The 20447-nt window shown below is 37.1% G+C and overlaps 1 protein-coding gene across 8 annotated transcripts in view; it reads right to left on the bottom strand.

The window, feature by feature from the left end:
• The window catches only part of LOC126967956 (embryonic polarity protein dorsal-like), a 51557-nt gene that overhangs the window by 16913 nt on the left and 14197 nt on the right, over positions 1 to 20447 (bottom strand). For 6 of the 8 annotated variants that reach the window (XM_050812679.1, XM_050812681.1, XM_050812673.1 and 3 more), the window contains 4 exons: positions 19626 to 19737; positions 7102 to 7254; positions 5820 to 6001; positions 884 to 1116 (listed from right to left, as the gene is read on the bottom strand). In XM_050812679.1, the coding sequence (XP_050668636.1) occupies positions 884 to 1116; positions 5820 to 6001; positions 7102 to 7254; positions 19626 to 19737 (680 nt within the window). Of the gene's footprint in view, positions 1 to 883; positions 1117 to 5819; positions 6002 to 7101; positions 7255 to 19625; positions 19758 to 20447 lie in introns of all 8 variants that reach the window. The other 2 variants (XM_050812676.1, XM_050812677.1) reach the window with 1 other exon arrangement.

Raw genomic sequence — 20447 nt, 5'->3', positions numbered from 1 at the left:
AGATATACAGGATGTCCCAAAGGTATGGGACATGTTAAATATCGAAGATAGGCTATTTTACTGAAAGAAGACTTTAGGTTATTTTTAAATGTTAGTACTTCTGCATTCAAAGATTTTCTAAAAATTACTTGCCTCGTCTGGGAATAGAACGGATTGAAATGTAAAAAAAACACCCCTACTTTTATAATGCCGATCGAAAGAATGGCCAAAAACTAATAACTCTTCTTAAGTAACATAGTATTTTAAAAGAAAGGAACAACGTTAAACTAAACACTTTCAGTAAAATAGCCTATCTTCTATATTTAAGGTACTTTCCCTTCATGTCCTATAACTTTGGGACACCTGTATATGATTGCTTTGTACATTATAATATTGAAGTGGCAGTATTGGAACACCCAACTAATATGGCTACACTGGTAAATGCGGACGAAGGCGGGGGTAACAGCTAGTAAGCAATGAAATTGGAAAACATTTAATATTTTAGTTTTCTATAGAACCACTGACATGACACATCTGAGTTCGTTGTGCGCAATTTGCAAAATAGGGTACAAAATATTTATTTTTATGACAGTAAGGGACGAGACGAGCAGAATTTTCAGCTGATTACAATGCAGTGCCGCTCAGCATTCTTCCAGAACTCAAAAATTCTGAGCGGCACTACGACTGCGCTCGTCACCTTGAGAGATAAAATGTTTAGTCTCGTTTGCCCAGTAATTCCACTAGCTACGGCGCACTTCAGACCGAAACACAGTAATGGTTACATATTATTGCTTCACGGCAGAAATAGGCGCCGTTTTGGTACCCATAATCTAGCCGGCATCCTGTGCAAAGGAGCCTCCTACTGGTATAATTGTAAAATACAAAACGAGAGGGCTGGAGGTACCTTCTCGCAGAGCAACAGAATCTCAGTGCCACCGCGGGGCGAGGCGCTGCACTGGCTGATCCGCATTATGAGCAGGTCGCTCATGGCCTTCTTATCGTAGATGATGTCGGAGACCACGGGCGGCAGCGCCTGCCGGATCTTGCCGGTGCGCTCGTCGGGCAGGAACACTTGGAAACATAGCCGCACGGCGTTCAGGTCTATGCTCTGCGGCTGGTTGCGATGGCTGTACCCGGCTGGAATGAGATGATTCAAGGTCATAAACTCATACTACATAATAATTATGTATTGTTTCCTGAATTTAATTTTTAAATAAGACTTGGTGGTCATCTTAAATATAAGCCTATTTTTGAAGTGAATCTTCTTTAGCCGCGTTGGGCACTCTTTCTTATGGGAAATTCTTATGGGGCCGCGTCACCGATATGCTCATACCGCACGCGATTATTAAATAATTTAAGAAAATATAAATAGTTAGAAACTTTGGTTGGGTGAAAATGTCGTGAGTTCGTGTCACCGAAATTCTTACAACAGTATCTGTACTATACAGCTGACGTATTGTGCATCTTGTAAGTGAAATTGAATGTGAATGGATTTAGTTAAAAGTTCAATGTGAATATATTATACATGGTTGAAATAGTGTTTTGTTTAATTAATATAACATTGAAAATAAGTTTTAAAAATAAATTAAGTATTTAATTGTTTTTAAACATTATGAAATTTCAATGTTAAAAGTTGTAAGTTTTTACTTCTATCGGCAGTCTCTACAACTGGCAATTTATTATTTTTATTTATGATAGTAATGAACATAATTAATACACCATACATTTCATAAAAATAACGTTAAAAACTGAAAAATTGCAAACTCGTACCTACGATGCATCTAGGTCGAGCGACAATACAAAATATATTAAGACTATCACCAGTAAAACACCAGCTACGCACAAGATCCAATACATACTTGAACATACTATGTATATCTACACTACAACAATAGATAGTGAAATCGACGTTGAAAACCAACTAATATTCTACGTGAATCATGTGACTAAGCGAAAAAAAATATTTTTAGAAACATCAATGAGCTTAAAGAAAATACCAGGCGTTTGATGTTATTCATATTTTTTTTTAGATTTCTTTACATTTCGTTACCAGCCAATATATTACAGATATCTATAACCACAGGCTTACATCATACTAAATAAACATACCGTGCAAGAGAGAAGAATATCTCTGATCGTCAAAGTCAAATAAATAATCTTTATTCAGTTAGGCTTAAACTAATCGCTTTTGTATCGTGACTATATTATATAAATATTAATTTTACATTACTGAATTTACCATATGTTCGGAAGACGTTGAGCTCGTGAGAAGAACATACAAGAAACTTAACGGCCACTCTTTTCAATCAAATAGATTATTTTACAATGACTGTACTATACTAAAAAAATTGGTTTGTAAGGTGCTACTTCCAATATATGAATCGTGTTTGAATAATACAAAATATTTCATAAAAAGAAAAAAAACTGTATAAATATAAATTATTGTATATTGGATGCATCAACCTTTAGAGCTTGAATTCATTGTTTGTGTAAGGATGCTTCGTGAACATGATGGGCATGATTAATTTCATAATTAGTAATTGCATCAACATAATAATATATATATAAGAGATTTCCACGTATATAGTCACTCATCACGATATCTCTGGAACCATTAGAGCTAAAGAGTTGAAATTTGGTAGGAATATTCTTTTCACCGAGTAGAGGTCAGCTAAGGATTTTACTAAATTCCACCCGCAAGGGTTTTTTTTAAATATTAACAGAACAACGTCTGTCGGGTCAGCTAGTAAAGATATAAAAGGCTAACGATTGTATTGTCACTGTAAACAGCCAGGTACGCTTGGAATTACTTAGTATTTTGAATATAAAACTAGCTACCGAACAGATTGACAAATTGCTGTCACGTCGTCTAAGCGCATTATATTCTATAACTGTACGTGGTCACTCTAAAAGCCCTCGTTTCATCGTATTCCATGAATTAGCGAGTTAGGTGGCGGCTTCAGGTATACACGTAAAAATATTTTGTACTCGACACATTCCTTTAGGTACCTTATAAGCACAGCACGAAATGTCTGTAAAGTAACTGTTATTGATTATTTACGATGCTTGAAAAATCTTAGCTCAAAAAACGCCGCAATGAAAATACAAAGAAACAAATCTCGCAAATTGAAAACTAACATACTACCACAGCTAGTTGACGGTAATATTGGTTTTCTTTAAATATAAGTTGCCAGATACAAAAACTTTCAATACTGCTGACTAGCCTCGGTTAGGTAGACCAATTTTCATATATTCGTATAATTAATACGAAGTGAGCCTCTTGCCCATTTGCCTACTCTTATATAAAAGTTGGAGGGTTAATTCTGTACCAACAAATTGTATCGAAAGCTACAACAGTATACAGTTTTGTACACGTGTTTCATCACGCACATGAAAACACCGACGACCAATAATAGCTAACAGCCCCGTTTCCTTGTCCCATACTCAACGTACTTGATCGGCACAGTTTCCAGCGGGAAACAATCGGCGGGGCTCGGCATACGCGCGCGTGCACGGCCGAGTATTTCGGTCGATGCTATTTCCGAGCGGCCCAACCAACTGCTCCAGACAGCCTATACGTTTCGCAATGTACCACACTGACTTACTAACTAATGTTAAGCTCAACTGCTGAACTATTATTTCAGTTAATCATTTTTTCTTCTTTGACAACTACAACTTAAATTAGTATATCCAATATAATCATCTAAACACATCTTATATATATATAATTCTCGTGTAGTTTGTTACCAAACTCCTCCGAAACCGCCGAACCGTCTGAGAATCGGCCAACATCTATTTTTCATATCCCTAAATGATAAGGGGCCACCCCTAAATATATATATTTTTATTTTTTGACAATTTTTATTTTATTATGAATCAGCATTGAAAAATACATACAACTTAAAATTTTCGCCCTTCTACGATCTACAACTATTTTTGTATCGAGATTTTTATATTATTCTGTTCCATCTACAAATCCGCAATAGGGTAGCAAAATGACAATCGAATACAATATTTGTAGTACGATATATTTGGTAGGTTTGGGAATCGGTTGTATTTATTTGTTATGCCCTAATTTTTTTTTAAATTACAATATATTATATGGCAATACAACGTTTGCTGGGTCACCTTACAGTTAGAATACAATATAATTTCTCTCGTAACATGATGTAGCCCGCCTCCGACGACACTTGTACCTTGAGATGTCAATCCATCTCTCAGTCAGGATGTTTACGCACAAATTAACGGCGGTTGGTATACACTGGCACACAGTCCGACAGCATTGTTTCGTTAGCTCCACGTAAACATAGGGATTAGCCAAACTAACTAAATAGAGCATGATTCATGTTCCCGGGCGTCTTAACTTTGATGCCCACTAATCAGCTGGCGCGAATTGTATTATGAAGGTGCTGCCACACTTCGTCAGTGACATTGCTGTGAAACGCTTTTCTGTTGAAGGTTGTCTTCAAACTGATATTTGATTCATTTCCCTGTATCGCTTCTTCCGTTTTCAAAACGTGTGTCAAATGTGTACTTAATCGGATATTTAAATAGGGTAAAGAAACACTATGAGAAAATTTTTTAAGATGTAAACATATGGACTGTTGCATTTCAATATATTCTTGATAATGTTCTTTATGTTACGCTCAGACTATTTACAAAATTTTAAAAAATGAGATTCTTGCGCCTATGCTTCTCAGGTTTGAGGCATACTATTTCGAACGGGTGCTAGATTTTACGTTTGATAAGTGATATTCAATTCTATTTTGAAAACAAAATATTTAAATTTGAATATTTATACCCCTTATAGTGATAATAATAATAAACCACAAAAAAAGATCAGTCGATGGATGCCCATGACATTGTTTTTGAATTTTGCATTTAAAACTCTAGTGTGTAACTTGACAAAAACGCGTTGACAAACAAACTGACATGGGATTATTGCAACATACCGCTTTTTTTGGCTTAATTATGACTATGACAAGTTAATCGGCGGCATAGTGTATCGATACCTTAATTGAATGAAAAATAAACCATTAAAATCAATATACCGCCACCACATACGCGGCTATTAAAACGTTCTGTTTTATATCGGAATCGTGTAAAATCGCTGCGGTTCTAAAACTGGAGCTATCGAGTAATAAATGAACTAAATATAACGTGCACATCGAATAAAACACACTCTCTATTCATGATACTTTATCTGTTCGAATCACTTGACGAGAGCTAATAATTTTGATAATATGTTTTCACATATATATTATACTGTGTACAATTTTTATCATAATATTTGAAAATTAATGGCAAGTGCCTGATAGTGGGTCGACCCCAAAAGGATTAGAATGGAATGGAGGAAGATGGAGGCTTTATATAGTAAAATAGGATTCTATTGTACAAGCATCAAAAAAGGAGATGGTCGATTATACGTTTGTAGTTCTACTATACATGCTTCTCAATAAGCAGCAGAGTAAACTATGACATTTTAAGCTTTTAACTGTAAATAAACTGAAATAAGCCCATTTTTTGAAGAAATGGATAAAATTTAATCAAGAAGCTACTATAGTCCGCCAACTTCGTGCACGACCGTCTCACGGGGTGACAGACGGTGGCGGGGATCGGGGTTACGGCAGTCTCACGCCTTGCCCTTCCCCGCAACACCACCCGCTACCCGCAGACATCAATAGTACCCCTTCCCCGCCTGTTAACCGGTGGGACGGTCGCACACGGACTTATTGGACTATAGTTTACTCGATTGCTAAAATAGAGATATAAATTAAATACACACTTACAGCCAGAAGATTCTATCATAGAGCTAGGTTAGTTAAATAGTGTCTACTAACTTTTGAAGGGGTCGACCTTGAGCTGCTCCCGGGTCTTGAGCGCTTCGGCGATGTCCTTCCGTTTGACGCACTGGATGCCCAGGTTACTGAACGACACCTTGTTGTCGTCCATCAATGTCGTCTTCACCGTGCACACGCCCTTGTCGCAGCGGTCGCGTCCCACCAGGTTGTGAGGGTGTGGCCTGCACGGATACCACACTAGTTATTAGAAATTTTTCTAATGTTATGTAAAGGATCTACAATACATCAAAGTATTACAAATGTAGATAGAATGGCAGTAATATTATTGACATCAGAAACTCACGTCAAATATCAACGATTCAATTTGGAAGAAATATATATGATAACTTTTTATGACACTCACTGTCTGCACACAACCAGGTACACTGGTAGAGCACCTTGCCAGCCTTGGATCGTTCATGCAAGCCTCATGTTATGACTCTCCTATCTTTTAATGCCTCATCACACTCTTTCTCTTTCCTTCATTTTTTCGCCATCGTTCTAAATTGAGCCAGCGTGTATTTTTTTATAGAAGAGGAGGACAAACGAGGGTAGGAACTTCATGTTAAGTGCTCACCGACACCTGCATTTTCCTACAACACTCGAGCAATCACACTTTGCCGGCCTTTTAAAAAGGTGTATGCACTTTTTTGAAGGTATGTTTCGTCCAGGAAACACCATCAAGGCATAAAAGGCATTTATTTTCTCAAAATTCATTCCTTTAGAATTCTTTTTGATGTCATTTCTAATATACTAGACACTACTACCGCTTCGGAACCAAATGGCGCTCTGAGAGAGAGAAGAAGCGGCGCAAAAAACTCTCCCAGCACTCTTTTTTTTTTGAGCTTTTTAAATGAATTACCGCACCGCACGAGGAAGCTCATTTCACAGCTTGGTTGTACGTGGAAGAAAGTTGATCAAAGTCAATGATAAAATTAATTACAGTTTCAGATGGATAATGCCCTAAATGACTTTGATTAGAAAAAGTATTTCAAATTCGTTGCAGTCTTCTCTAGGGCATTGTTATTCTCTAATTAGTTTCATGTGTGTAATTTCAGGCGTGATCATTTCATTTATTAATTACATACAGAACGTTCTACGACGACTTCTACGACCATTTAAGCCGTTAGGACAGAAATATCTTTATTTTAAGTCCCGAAGTTTCCAGGAAATAATCACAGGTGTAAATATAAATGAGAGCAGGTTTGTTCTCTCTGCTTGTGCCGAACTAGTCAAAGATTAACGTGAAGATAAGAAACATATTAATCGGATGGAAGCGTACTTGAAGGGTTCCTCCCTGGTGACGCAGGACACGACGATGACGGCGGGTCCACGGTGGCCGCTGATCTCGATGGTGGGATAGGTCTTCCGCTCGGGCGTGCTGTTCACGCCGGGAATGGAGCCCGCAGACCGACCCTCGCATTCATACCGGAACCTGCACAAGTAACATGCTGGTACCTGACATTCTCTATCGTTTCCTACTTATACACTAACGTTATACAGATTACAGATACGGCCTTACAAATAAAGTTGGTATAAAGTTTTTTAATTATACAAATTATTTAAGTTTTCTTTAGTGTTAATTCCGCTTATATTTGTTTTTAAAACAATTCGACACGTGTTTCGCCTCTACACGAGGCATCCTCAGGGGCAGTCTCGTGCCAGATTTTGGCGAGACAACACGTCCTGAGGATGCCTCGTGTAGAGGCGAAACACGTGTCGAATTGTTTTAAAGACAAATATTGGCGGAATTAACACTAAAGAAAACTTAAATCATTTGTATAATTATGGATTTCCGCAAAGTAACGCCTAATTCAATAAAGTTTTTTAATGTTGACTGTATCGCTGACAACACTGTCAATGGAACTTTATACCTCCGAATAAACCAAACGTACGCAAAACGTCTATATTATGTAAACATTTTGCATATTCTTGGTTTGTTCTCAGGTCAGGTATAAACTTCATACCATGTTTATTTTTAATGACGATTTTAATTTTATTTTACGGCCGTTTTCAATAACGTACCTCTAGTTACGGATATATTGCTATCACCGTTTAATGACAAGATCTTATCTATCCAAAGTTATGTCCAATATAGTTATAGTCCAATGCTTTATGTCGATATTAGGTTATTGAAATGTAAGTAAGCGTAAATATATATCTATATAGACTAGCTGACACAGCAAACGTTGTATTGCCATATAAAGTAATATAAAAATCGCGATAAAAAAAAAGGTGTTGATCAATAAGGGTGAAAATTTTAAGGAGTATGTATTTTTTAATGCCGAAAACAAGATAATTTAAAAAAATTGTCCAAAAATTAAAAAAAAATGTTAAGGGTGAACAACCCTTATCACTTAGGGGTATGAAAAAAGATAGTAGCCGATTCTCAGACCTACTGAATATGCATATACAATTTGGTAAAAATCAGTAAAGCCGTTTCGGAGGAGTCAGGTTTATCATAGTGACACGAGAATTTTATATATAAGATATGGATAGATTTGTCTACCTCTAGTAAGTTAAACTAAGGATAGATACGTTATTGAAAACGGCCGTAAATCAATCAATGACTATTGGTAACTGACATGCAAGTTTTATAAGTACATAAATAAGATAAAGATAATATATACAATAGCTAAGTCAGAAACAATCAGTTGTGTCGTCATCCAAAACGAAGCAAGTCGTGGAGAGAAATAACAAAATAATAAACTTAAAGTAACATTTATCACGTGAACTTGTTAATGTGTACAAGACGGGCTCCACGAAGCAAAAATTTTATAAGTAGATAAATTATGCTTTTATAAAGTCATTTACGAAAGAAGAGAATTTAAAAATATAATAGTTAAAAAAAACAACAGCGATTTATTCAAGTTTCTGGACGATACCATAATTTATTAAAATTTTTAAATTAATATGTGGTACTTAAAAAATATTTTGTGTGTTACACTGTTTTTAGCGGTAGTGTGCCCATAGCGTAAAAAGATTTAAAGGAATTCATTTATTTAACATACATCAAAAGACTCCAGAAATTGACTCCACAATCACAATAAAAGCACAAACAACTTGAAACGATTATAGCAACGACATCCTAGAAGATGTCGTTGAGATTATATTAAGAGTGGTGTTTGATTATTAGTCAAATTCGAATATTCGTACGACTCTGTCCCTGTCATATCGAAGAATGTTTCGTTCGTTCAATCATCGTTTCGATGTAGCTAAGAGTAGGATTCGACACGACTAATGTCACGATATATCGAATATCGATTTTAGGAGTAGCACCACAGATTATATCCGACTGCTATGCGTTTATTAATAAAATGGTAGGTAGTTAATATTTTGCTTATTAATAAAGAAATCAGTTTTAATAAAAACACCAATATTCTAAATTATCTCTCCACAAGCCCGTGTTATAGCCTCGGGCTGATAAATCGTTTCTTCGCTTCCTCATTTTCGAAGAAAGATACTATTTTATAATATAATAATAATAATATGGACACACTTTTTACACAAATTATCTTGCCCCAAGTTAAGCATATATAGCATGTGTTATGGGTTACAAGACAATGATATATTTAATACAATATACTTACTTAAACATACATAAATACATCTAAACATCGATGACTCGGAAACAAACATCCATATTCATCATATAAATGCTTGCACCCACCGTGATTCGAACCCGGGACCTCTAGCTTATTAGGTAGGATCGCTAACCACTCGGCTATACAGGTCGTCAAATAATAGACCTTGATTCAATATGAATCGTCTTACCAAAAATTATAATGTATTGTTATACAAACAGAGCGTGCGAAGGAGAGGAACATCTCTAACGGAGCGGAGATAAAGCAAGATAGAAAAGGAAAGCGAATCAATTCTTACTGTATTTCGATTGACTAGTAGTAAACAGTGAGCCACGATTGGAATTAGCTCCTTAATATTTTAATAATTATTATTTTCTGGCGCACCCCAGTATCTGCTCGATCCATTTGACCGCGTGCAACGTAGAGCAGCTCGAATTGTCGGGGACTCAGTGCTCTGTGAACGGCTGGATCTCTTGGCGTTGCGTAGAGACGTCGCTTCATTGTGTGTCTTCTACCGCATTTATCACGGGAAGTGTACCGAAGAGCTGTTTAACCTGATTCCTGCCGCCGAATTCCACCTTCGCACGACACGCCACAAATTAGGATTTCATCCCCACCACCTGGATGTGTGGCGGTCCTCCAGAGTGCGGTTTTCAAGGACCTTTCTTCCTCGTACTACAAAGCTGTGGAATGAGCTTGCTTGTGCAGTTTTTCCGGGATGTTACGACATGGGTACAAAAAAAGCGCGTACACCTTCCTTAAAGGCCGGCAACGCTCCTGTGATTCCTCTGGTGTTGCAAGACAATGTGGGCGGCGGTGATCACTTAAAACCAGGCACCCGTACGCTCGTTTGTCCTCCTATTCCATAAAAAAAAAAAAAAAAAACTAGCCAACGTACAAATTGCTCACGCATTAACGGGTTGTCGGGTCGAATTTACGCCAGTCTGGCCATGAATACTGTTACAATTAAAAATAAACAAAATATTACATTTGAATTTGGAATCTGTCATTTTTATAATATGACTGTTCATTGGGTTTTTCTCATTTTGGCGCCAATGCATTGTACAATATTTTGCGATATTAAAATGGAGTGGGGTGATAAAGAGTATCGAATCGCTGTGATTGCATTATACAAAGTAGGTATGGAGCCAAATACAATTTTTAAAACTCTCCATACGCTTGGTATTAGAAAAATGATTGTGTTCCGGGCTATTAATAGGTACAATGAGACCTCCTCTGTTCACGTAGTGTTCGTACGAAAAGATAGGGTGGTCAAAGCATTAAGGGAAAGAATTCGAAGAAATGTGTTGTGTGTGTTTTTGTTGAATGTTTTATATTTGTTTTAAAATTAAAACTAACAAACTGTAAAAGTAATAAATGTTATTCGCAATATAATTTTTTTTTCTTTGTTTCAGTATTTATGCCCAGACTAGGTATATTCTATCTATGCATGTCGCAACCCTGCAGCCGTGGCGCGATACACATTGCAACACAATCAATCCCGCCTGCATCACAGCCCTACGCGGCGTCACTACAGTCCACACTCCATAATTATTATTGTTATTGATCAAACATTACGACACACACAACCTCCAGTGTCATGTAGGGCTGCCACACAGCTTAAACTGGACTCGTGAGTCGTAATTTTTTTTTAATGACAAAAAAGTGATCATACGAGCATAACAAACATAATCGGGATTGTTGTGACAATAGTTTAATAATATATTCTACATGAGTTACCATGGGTAGTCATTCACCATGGCTATCACAGTTGGGATAAGTTCAGTCAAGTTGAGACAAAAAAAAATTATATTAATATAATATCATGGGTGGCATCCCTAGCCTTGGCAACGCTTGAGGAAAACAATAACAAGCAAGTAGATTAATATAAAAATAATAATTTAAACTATGTCTACTGTTGGGGTAAAAACCCCAAATATAAGCCACAGCAAGATTATTCGTAATTATGTGTTAGTTTATTAATATGTAACTATATTTAGTCGTTCACGATTTTCAGTATACTATACTTTTTATTTGTGGACATTACAAATTTTGAAAGGCCGTCGATTTTACAGTCTCACATCTTTATGAGGTCTACAGATCAACAAGGTCCTCTTTTGGTAAATAAATAAATAAAACACTCTAAAATGTTGAAGTTACAATTTTTTCTTTATATTCTCTAATCGCTTTAAATTCTTTTTACATTTTTATGTCATTTGGAGTTCTTTGTAGATCGTCTGTTATGTGATAATGTTCCTTTTTTTAATAAAATGTGCTATGTATCACCGACGCCAACTATAAAATACATTTGCCTCTTTAGTCATACACTGTTACTTTAAAATTACCATAATAATATAATCCCATGAGAATAATATATCATTGGCATATTTCAATGAATGTTATTGTTATTATTAGCAAATTAATCCATAATTATCGGAATCTTATGAGTTATCTTATGTTTTAGTTCCGCTAAGATTTGAGGTCTACCTGCAGAATGCACTTCCGCCCACCCGCACGGCCTGTTGTTAAATACGTGTCCTACACCGAAGAATCGCCCCCCCTCCTCCCTGAAGCCTCGATCGAACTTGTTCACCTCTTAACTATGTAATAGAAAATGTTGTTATAAATTAAGTATTTAATCCCAAACGTAAATAAATCGCTTCAAAATATTTAAATAATTAATCGTATAAAATATTTGACTCCGAAGGTTCTTGTGTTTCTAACTACTGAGAAAAACATAAAGTCCGATACTACGCTAGTTTACCTTACGTTTACTTAATCGATTGATCCATTACAATAACAATTTTGTACCATTCAATTATTATGTTTATTTAATGCTACAGGAATTGGAATAAAAAAAAAGATACAATTTAACAAAGAAAGGTTAGGTGTGTATTCCAGAAACTGTCTTTATATGTAATCCGTGATCCAGTGTGATTCGTCACTGTCTTCATAGGTGCATGAGGGAGACAAAACATACTCGATCACGGATTACGTATTAGGAGGACTTCTGGAATACGGACAGAAGTATTTATACGCTTTATATTAGCTTCACCTGTATGTTTGTAACCGACTTCTTTGGGCGCGATTTTGACCCACTTTAAACGGTTAGATTTCGTTCAAACTTTGTAAATTTATCGAGGACCGATGACATTACACTAATTTGACTAAAAAATGAAAAAATAAAGCGTGCTTTTTAGTTTTTTTAACTATTATTTTTTTAAGCAAAACATTTGCCATATTAGGTATGTATTATTGGCATCCTACATAAACAAAACACAAACGTAGAAACACCGGTGTCTTATTAAATAGAGTACCTACTGTAACTAAAATATACACCTCGAAAGCAAGAGAGGAGGGCAGGTTTAGCGCGAGACGCGGGATCTCTACACTGGAATTTTCATTCGATCTTTTTAGGGTTCCGTAGCGAAATGGCAAAAAACGGAACCATTATACATTCGTCATGTCTGTCTGTCTATCCGTGTAAGTCACAGCCACTTTTTTTCAAAACTATAAGTACTTTACTCTTGAAACTTGGTAAGAACCTTGATGTATTCTATGAACCGCGTTAACATTTTCACATAAAATAGAAAAAAAAAAACAATAAATTTTGGGGGTTCTTCATACTTAGAACTGAAACTCAAAAACTTTTTTTCCTATGGATAGGTCTTCAAAAATGATATTCTGGGCTTTAATATCAGTTTTTTTTTTCTAAATTTAATAGTTTGCACGAGAGACTACCAAAAGTGGTAAAATGTGTCCCCCCCTGTAACTTATAAAACAAGAGAATAATAAAACTAAAAAAAATATATGATGTATATTACCATACAAACTTAGACTGAAAATTGGTTTCAACGAGATCTAGTAACTTAATTTAAAAAAATACACTATTATTAAAACATCGATCAAAGTAACAACGAACTACAAGAACTTTTATAATATTATGTTACTTGCTGCTACGGAACCCTTCATGGGCGAGTCCGACTCGCACTTGACCGCTTATTTTGTTTGTAGGTACTATGTAGCATCGATAACCTCAAATCTTCAAATGATACACGTGACACGGTGACTTTTAATACCGTTTCATTAAAAAGTCTGCATCCTCTTACGGCCTCACAAATAAACCAAGAATATGCAAAATGTTTACAAATAGAGACTTAATTCGGACGTATAAGGTTTCCCGCGTTTATTTGCAAGGCTGCTTGACTTTCGGAAATCTTCAGAATTATTATTGTATTGACAGTGTTGTCAGCGATATAGTCAACATTATCATATTCTTGGTTTATTCTATGGTATAAGTTATACCAACTTTATTAGTAAGGGCGGTAAAATTTAACATGAACACTTTCTATACAACATTAAACAAAAAAAATTAAATTCGACTTCTAGGTAAATTTATTTTTTTAAATTATTTTAAAATATTATGATTTAATATCTTATGTTTCATTTAGAAATAAGAAAGACACTGCAATCACATATCATCAGTAAGTGTTTTTTGTTGTATTTTTTCAATGTATGCTACAAAATTTGAAAAATGCCATTGAGTGTCAAGATGCCACGCACACAAGCATCTATTAGTTACCGTAATAAAAAAGCTATTGCTCTTAGGTAGTACGGTATCTAGTTGGAGCGCAGCGGAGACCAATCCTTAATCTTAAATTATGACATTTCATGATGTAATCCATTTAATTTGATGTCTTTAAAATTGGTCACGAATACTGTACGGCCACAGACGTAAAAACGATAAAAAAGTTTGCGATACAAGATCGCTCTAAAACCCCGCTGACGACTGAAGAGGCATTTAAATACATTATACGTCAATGGCGATTTCCCGCCAACGCGCGCGTCACTCTCGTTCTGTCAGACGCGGCTCGCGCCCGGCGTGACGTCATCGCCATCGATGTATTTATAATAGAAGGACGTTAAACTTGGGAGCTGAACTCGCAGGAGCTGCGGTGATTGCAATAATAATTAAATATGACAACAATGGTATTTTTTACTGTTGTAACAATTGTGCGTAAAAAAACTCACTTGCAGACGGGCTTGCGCGTGCCTTTCCTGTTTTTGTACTTCCGCGATTTAATATGGAGGTCGTGTACTCTTATCAAACAAGATTCTCACTTTTTAGCCTACTACAAAAGATCATGAAATGGGAAGTACTATATTTAGCCCGAGGACGGACTACAGCGGGTGACATAACGAGTAACAGTAACCACGAGTGTGTGGTTACTAGCATTATGAATCAGTGCTAAAAATGGTTGGTAGTTCTCAGATGGAAAAATACTGTAAACTTTTTTTTATGACAATAAGAGAATTTATGATAATATGACGAGACGAGCAGAACGTTCAGCTGATGGTAATTGATATTGTCGTATTCTGAGGAGGGTACAGAACCGCGCATGTCCGAAGGCCAACAAGGCAGCAACACCACGGCACCCCGCTCCACCCTTATGGATGTGGACTTTTGCAACATTAGGGTAATCCACTCCCATTTAAACGCCGTCCACATTTACCTTAAGACGGCTCGGTCAACCTTGTGTGTCCTTACGGAGGCGCAGACAGCGGCGCTGGGTTCAAGGGATTCGAACTGCAAAATTCTAAATAGGATATATAACCGTGCCTCCAGATTTTTAAGCGGCAAGTCAATCGTGCAAAAACGAAGCAAGCCGTAAAAATCGGCGAGCAGCTTTCCAGTTACCCGACTGGAACACGCAAGTTCTGGTCGGTGTCGAAAGCTGCTCTTGGTAACTTCAACCAGCCGTCCCTGCCACCGTTGCACATGATAAAAGAGAAAGCCGATCTTCTGTGCGCTCCTTTTGCCTCCAACTCTCATGATGGTTGTACGGTGATACGACAAATGAGGTTATTTTAGTGAGAAACGCGCAAAATTGAGTCTTCTGGGGGTTAAATTGGACAAAGGTTCATTTCCCCCCCATTCTGCAACCTTCTCAAGAGAGGACACGATAGAAGACAGAAGTTTCTTCCCGCACTGGTCGACGACTTTCCGAGAGAGACCCGCATGGTCTGTGCATACGGCAGTCGGTATCACCAATATTGTGGTCTGCATAACAATGTATATTGGAGGTGTCCAACGTATCATTAATATGCAGAAGAAACAGTGCAGCAGATAGCTTCATCGTTCACGGGCTTCGGGTTCGAGCAATAACCATCGACAACGTCCTGTATTCCCAGTGAGGAAGCTGGCGGTCTACTTGTATAAACTATCGTGAAGCCCAAATGATCGAAGTTTTGGGAAAAGCGTGTCATACACAATCAAAGGCCTTCGCTATATCTAGTATTCTAGACTCACTGCCAAGCCTTGCATTTAATAGCCGCCGTCCATCTATTTGTGTTAGGTATACCAGAAGATCACCCACCGACCGACCATGGCGAAAGCCGTACTATCGGTCGTTGATCAACTGTTGACCCTCTAGGTATATATACCAAGAGCTGGTGGTTAATTATGCTCTATATAATTTTGGAGAGCAGGGAGGTAACGGGGGAGAGGGGATGAGAGGGATTTCCAAGAATGTAACAAAATATTTCTAATTATATATTACTAAATATAATTCATAGCGTGTGCAAGTGTTTTACCGTGCGGAAAAATTGTCCTATTGGACATTGCTGTTTAGCAGTAGTATCTACACGATTCTTATGAAGTCCGATATAAATAAGTTTGTAGATATTCCGGCAAAGAAGTTTTAAGCATACAAAGCGGGAAAATAAATTAAATAACAAACAGTTTTGGAATGTTATCCCAATAAAACAATATTAAAATGTAGTATGAAGGCCGATCGTATCGCAGCGGAAACATAATTTAATATGTAGAACGTATTCGGTGATTCATGTATTTCAAGACCAACTATTACTAATTTAACACCAATACAATATTCTCTGCGACTTGTACGATCTCTCTCGAATATATACTGGACAGTGGATAGCATTTACCCTCGCCTCTCACAGCGTAATAGACGAATTTTCGTATAATACGTATATTTCCGCTTGGCTAAAGTTTTCTTGGAATTCGTGAACGAATCGAGTTGAAATATATGCATCATATATATTAATTATTAATAACAACACCCGCTGGTGTGTGGCTTAAATTTTTTTTGTGTACGTGTAATATTGATGTGGTAGCATTGGAGCACCAACTAATATGGTAACACTGGTAAATCCGGACGAAGTCGCGGGTAAATGCTAGTCAAAATATATGCTTTTATGTTAGCTAAAGAGAGTTCAACAACAGGAGGAGTGAGAAAAACATACAGGAAACTCAGTGACCAGTCTTTTCAATCAATATTCCCTATTCTAATCGCTGTCATCTGTATTAGACAAAGATGATTCATCGTAACAGTCTGAATCAGCCATATTTATGGCAATATAAATAAGTTACCGTCCGATTGTTTACATTCTTAATCTCGTCTCATTGGCCTTACTATATGTCTAAACATTATTTTCTTAGAGGCATATAAGATGTGCACAGAGAGTTGATCTGTAAAGTGATGTCACGTCGCGATCTTACGAATGATAAATATTTGATTTAATATAGACATTTAATATAAATATTTAATTAGACGACCCATATAGCCGAATGGTTAGTGACCCTAACTACTAAGCTAGAGGTCCCGGGTTCGAATCCCGGTAGGTGCAATCATTTGTATGATGAATATGGATGTTTGTTTCCGAGTCATGGATGTTTATATGTATTTATGTATGTTTAAGTAAGTATATTGTATTAAATATATCGTTGTCTTGCACCCATAGTACAGGCTATGCCTAGTTTGGGGCAAGGTAACTTGTGTAAAACTGTGTCAATAAAAAAAATTCTATTAATGCATAAGGCTAGTATTAGAATTTCATTAGGCTTCTTGTACATTACTCTGGAGCGCACCGGTGTTGGATCGTATTTTTGAGACTCTTTCCGTGCTGCGATTTTATGAATAAAAAAATAGTAAAATGGAAACTTTCGATATTGAGTTAAGAAACAGTTTTTGTTCTTGCAATGCTTCCATAAACCAAAGAATATATAATAATACAAGTACGGAAGTCTCACTAGGCAAAAGAAATAGGGACTATTGCGGTCATACAATAAAGAGTAATTCACATCGCACAGCGCTACGTACCAAAATTTTTAATTCACCTAGAAGTTGCCTCTCTTTCTATCGAGTAACTCTTACCTCTTCTCACGAAATTAGGGTTGACTTTTTTACCTAAAACTGTAGCTACCTAGTATAAGGTAAGTTTATAACAATAGCTCAATTTTTTCTATAATATAAATCGGTATGTAATCATAATTTAAGATCAATATTATTTCTTTATCATACGTCGATTAGTTGCAGATAGTAACGTATGCGGTGGAATACCACGACAAAGTCAAACCTCCTTAGTATATAGGAAATACACGGGGAATGAGACAGGCCTGCACAAACTATGATCAATGCGGCATGTAAGTCGGCATCTTTCGGCATTCTTGTTCGGCGCTGGTGCTCTTATGCCGCAATGTACAAGAAGCCAAACCGAAGTGGAGTAATGACCAAAAACAGGTGTTTACTGTAAACAGAACCTGGTTTAGATACTGTTCTCCTCACCTCTACTCTCCATATCGATAAGAACGATACTTCGATCACAGCTCAGGTATGCTTAAATTTAAAGTTATCTTATATACTTATTCATAGTTATAAATGTTGTAGTCAAGAATGTCGAGCCAGGAGCGAGTACGAAGATGTTCCGGTACTCGTCTTGGCTGTGTCGCACGTGCATGCCGGGAGCACCACGTTCTTATTACCTAATCTATTATGGCTGTCTGTGAAGTGAAAGGTTTCTTTCTTGTGCCGTCTTTCACAACATCACGAGGATGACAATGATACAGGTCGAGATCATGGACGTGAATATGTACTAAAAAGAAAAACTAGAAATGAAGAAGACGTCGAAAATAGAACAGAAAATAATTTACGTTTGCAACGCAAAAAGAAATTCGGCCAAAAAAACCAAATAAAATGTAAATATTGATGTTAAAGATATTATAACATAGATTATACTGACTAGACTGGAGACCGTAATGTAAATATTCTCTACTCACTAGCTACAGTGACTTATAAGGGAGATCACTTGGCTCTATGTAGATTTTGCCGAGAATCCGTCTGGAATGTGAGGCCATCGCCGCAATGAGGGAAGTTGCCTCAAGGCCCTCAATATCCAGGTAGAAGACCTACTCCACTTGAGTCCACTGAGGATACTGCGCCTCTTAAAGACTTGGAGGATGTGATTTAAATACAAATTGAACTCCGAATATGCAAGGGAAAATCTTTAAACGTTAAATGAGCATAGTCGTCGCTAGGGCGTAAGTCCAAGCAAACGTAGGGGGCACAATAGATCTACAGATTTAAGTGCTTATTTTTTTATGGAAAATTAGGACAAACGTGCCTACGGGTAACCTGGTGTTAAGTCAATCACCGCCGCCCAAATTTTCTTGCAACACTAGAGGAATCATAGGAGCGTTGCCGGCCTGTGAGGAAGGTGTACGCGCTTTTTTTTAATGTCGTATCGTCCCGAAATCACCGCACAAGGAAGCTCATTACACTCTTTCCCTAACAATAATAAAAAGAGCGTGTTTTAAATTGTTGTATGTTGAATGCCCACAACGGTGGCCACCCGTGAGGATCTTAGCCATATGACCGGCCTTGCACCGTCATATATATATCTTTAATATAATATATATAATGCTCTTATGTGTGTTTGTTTAAATTAATTTACATAAAGCTCAACCATATCCAAAGTGGTCGCATATGTTACAACTTTTAACATTCATTACTTTCATGGTAATGGTGATTTTTTTATGAAAATAAGGGACGAGACGAGCAGGACGTTCAGCTGATGGTAATTGATACGCCCTGCCCTTTACAATGCAGTGCCGCTCAGGATTCTTGAAAAACCCCAATAATTCTGAGCGGTACTACAACAATGCAGTGCCGCCCAGGATTCTTGAAAAACTCCCAATAATTCTGAGCGGCACTACAACTGCGCTCGTCACCTGGAGACATAAGATGTTAAGTCACATTTGCCCAGTAATTTCACTAGCTACGGCGCCCTTCAGACCGAAGCACAGTAATGCTTACACAATAGTGTTTCACGGCAGAAATAGGCGCCGTTGTGGTACCTATAATCTAGCCGGCATCCTGTGCAAAGGAGCCTACCACTGGTAATTGGTGGCACTGCCTGTTACCTGAGCGCTTTGCTCGCGGGCTGCTCCACGATGCGCACGCGCGGCACGCACGGCCGCGACATGGCCTCTACGTCCGCGCCGTACACGGGGTCCGCTCGTGTGATCGCCTCAACTGCAACAACGGACACGCACCTGTCAAATATCACACATCGGTTCCGTCACACTATACACGTTTTAAATGCAATTAGTAATAATTTTAATATCTAGGGATGATCTAACTGCTACTCCACTGATGTCACTGTACAAATCGGTATCTAAATTCAAAATACGCAGCTGAAACTGAAATAGTGTTTACATTGCCTATTGACCAATAATATTTTAAACATCTGGAGGAAAAGAGATTTTGATTTTCTATGAGGTGCATTGTCTATATGTATAGAACGTCATTGGGTAAAATGTGGTTTTCTAAGAGTGCCGGAAGTGGTGAGTAGTTGCCATCACATGCGTCTCAAGTCGTCTTCCAAATTCCAATGTCACCAAAAAACGACAATCATGATGGATGAGTTAAAGCAGGAAGCTGACAGAAAGCGGCCGGAATTAATCAGATCATGTCAAACAGTCATTGTACAAAATGGCACAAATATACTGTAATTAAATGTTAATAAACAATGAACAAAAAAATATGCTAAGTTTTCATATAAATACGAAGAAACTTTTTCCTCATACTGTTAAGTATTTTTTGTGGTGTACATTACAATCATCAGAACTGTTTATAGGAAACTTTTGTAGTAATAAAAGAATGAATATTGAGAATTTTCGTTTGATAAATAGGCTATGACCATAAAAGTATTGTCAACAAAATTGTATTAATAAGTAGGCGGT

Source organism: Leptidea sinapis, chromosome 14, assembly GCF_905404315.1.
Source record: "Leptidea sinapis chromosome 14, ilLepSina1.1, whole genome shotgun sequence".
NCBI lineage: Eukaryota > Metazoa > Arthropoda > Insecta > Lepidoptera > Pieridae > Leptidea > Leptidea sinapis.
The sequence above is the reverse complement of the archived record's forward strand: the minus strand, read 5'-3'. Positions and strand labels throughout refer to the sequence as shown.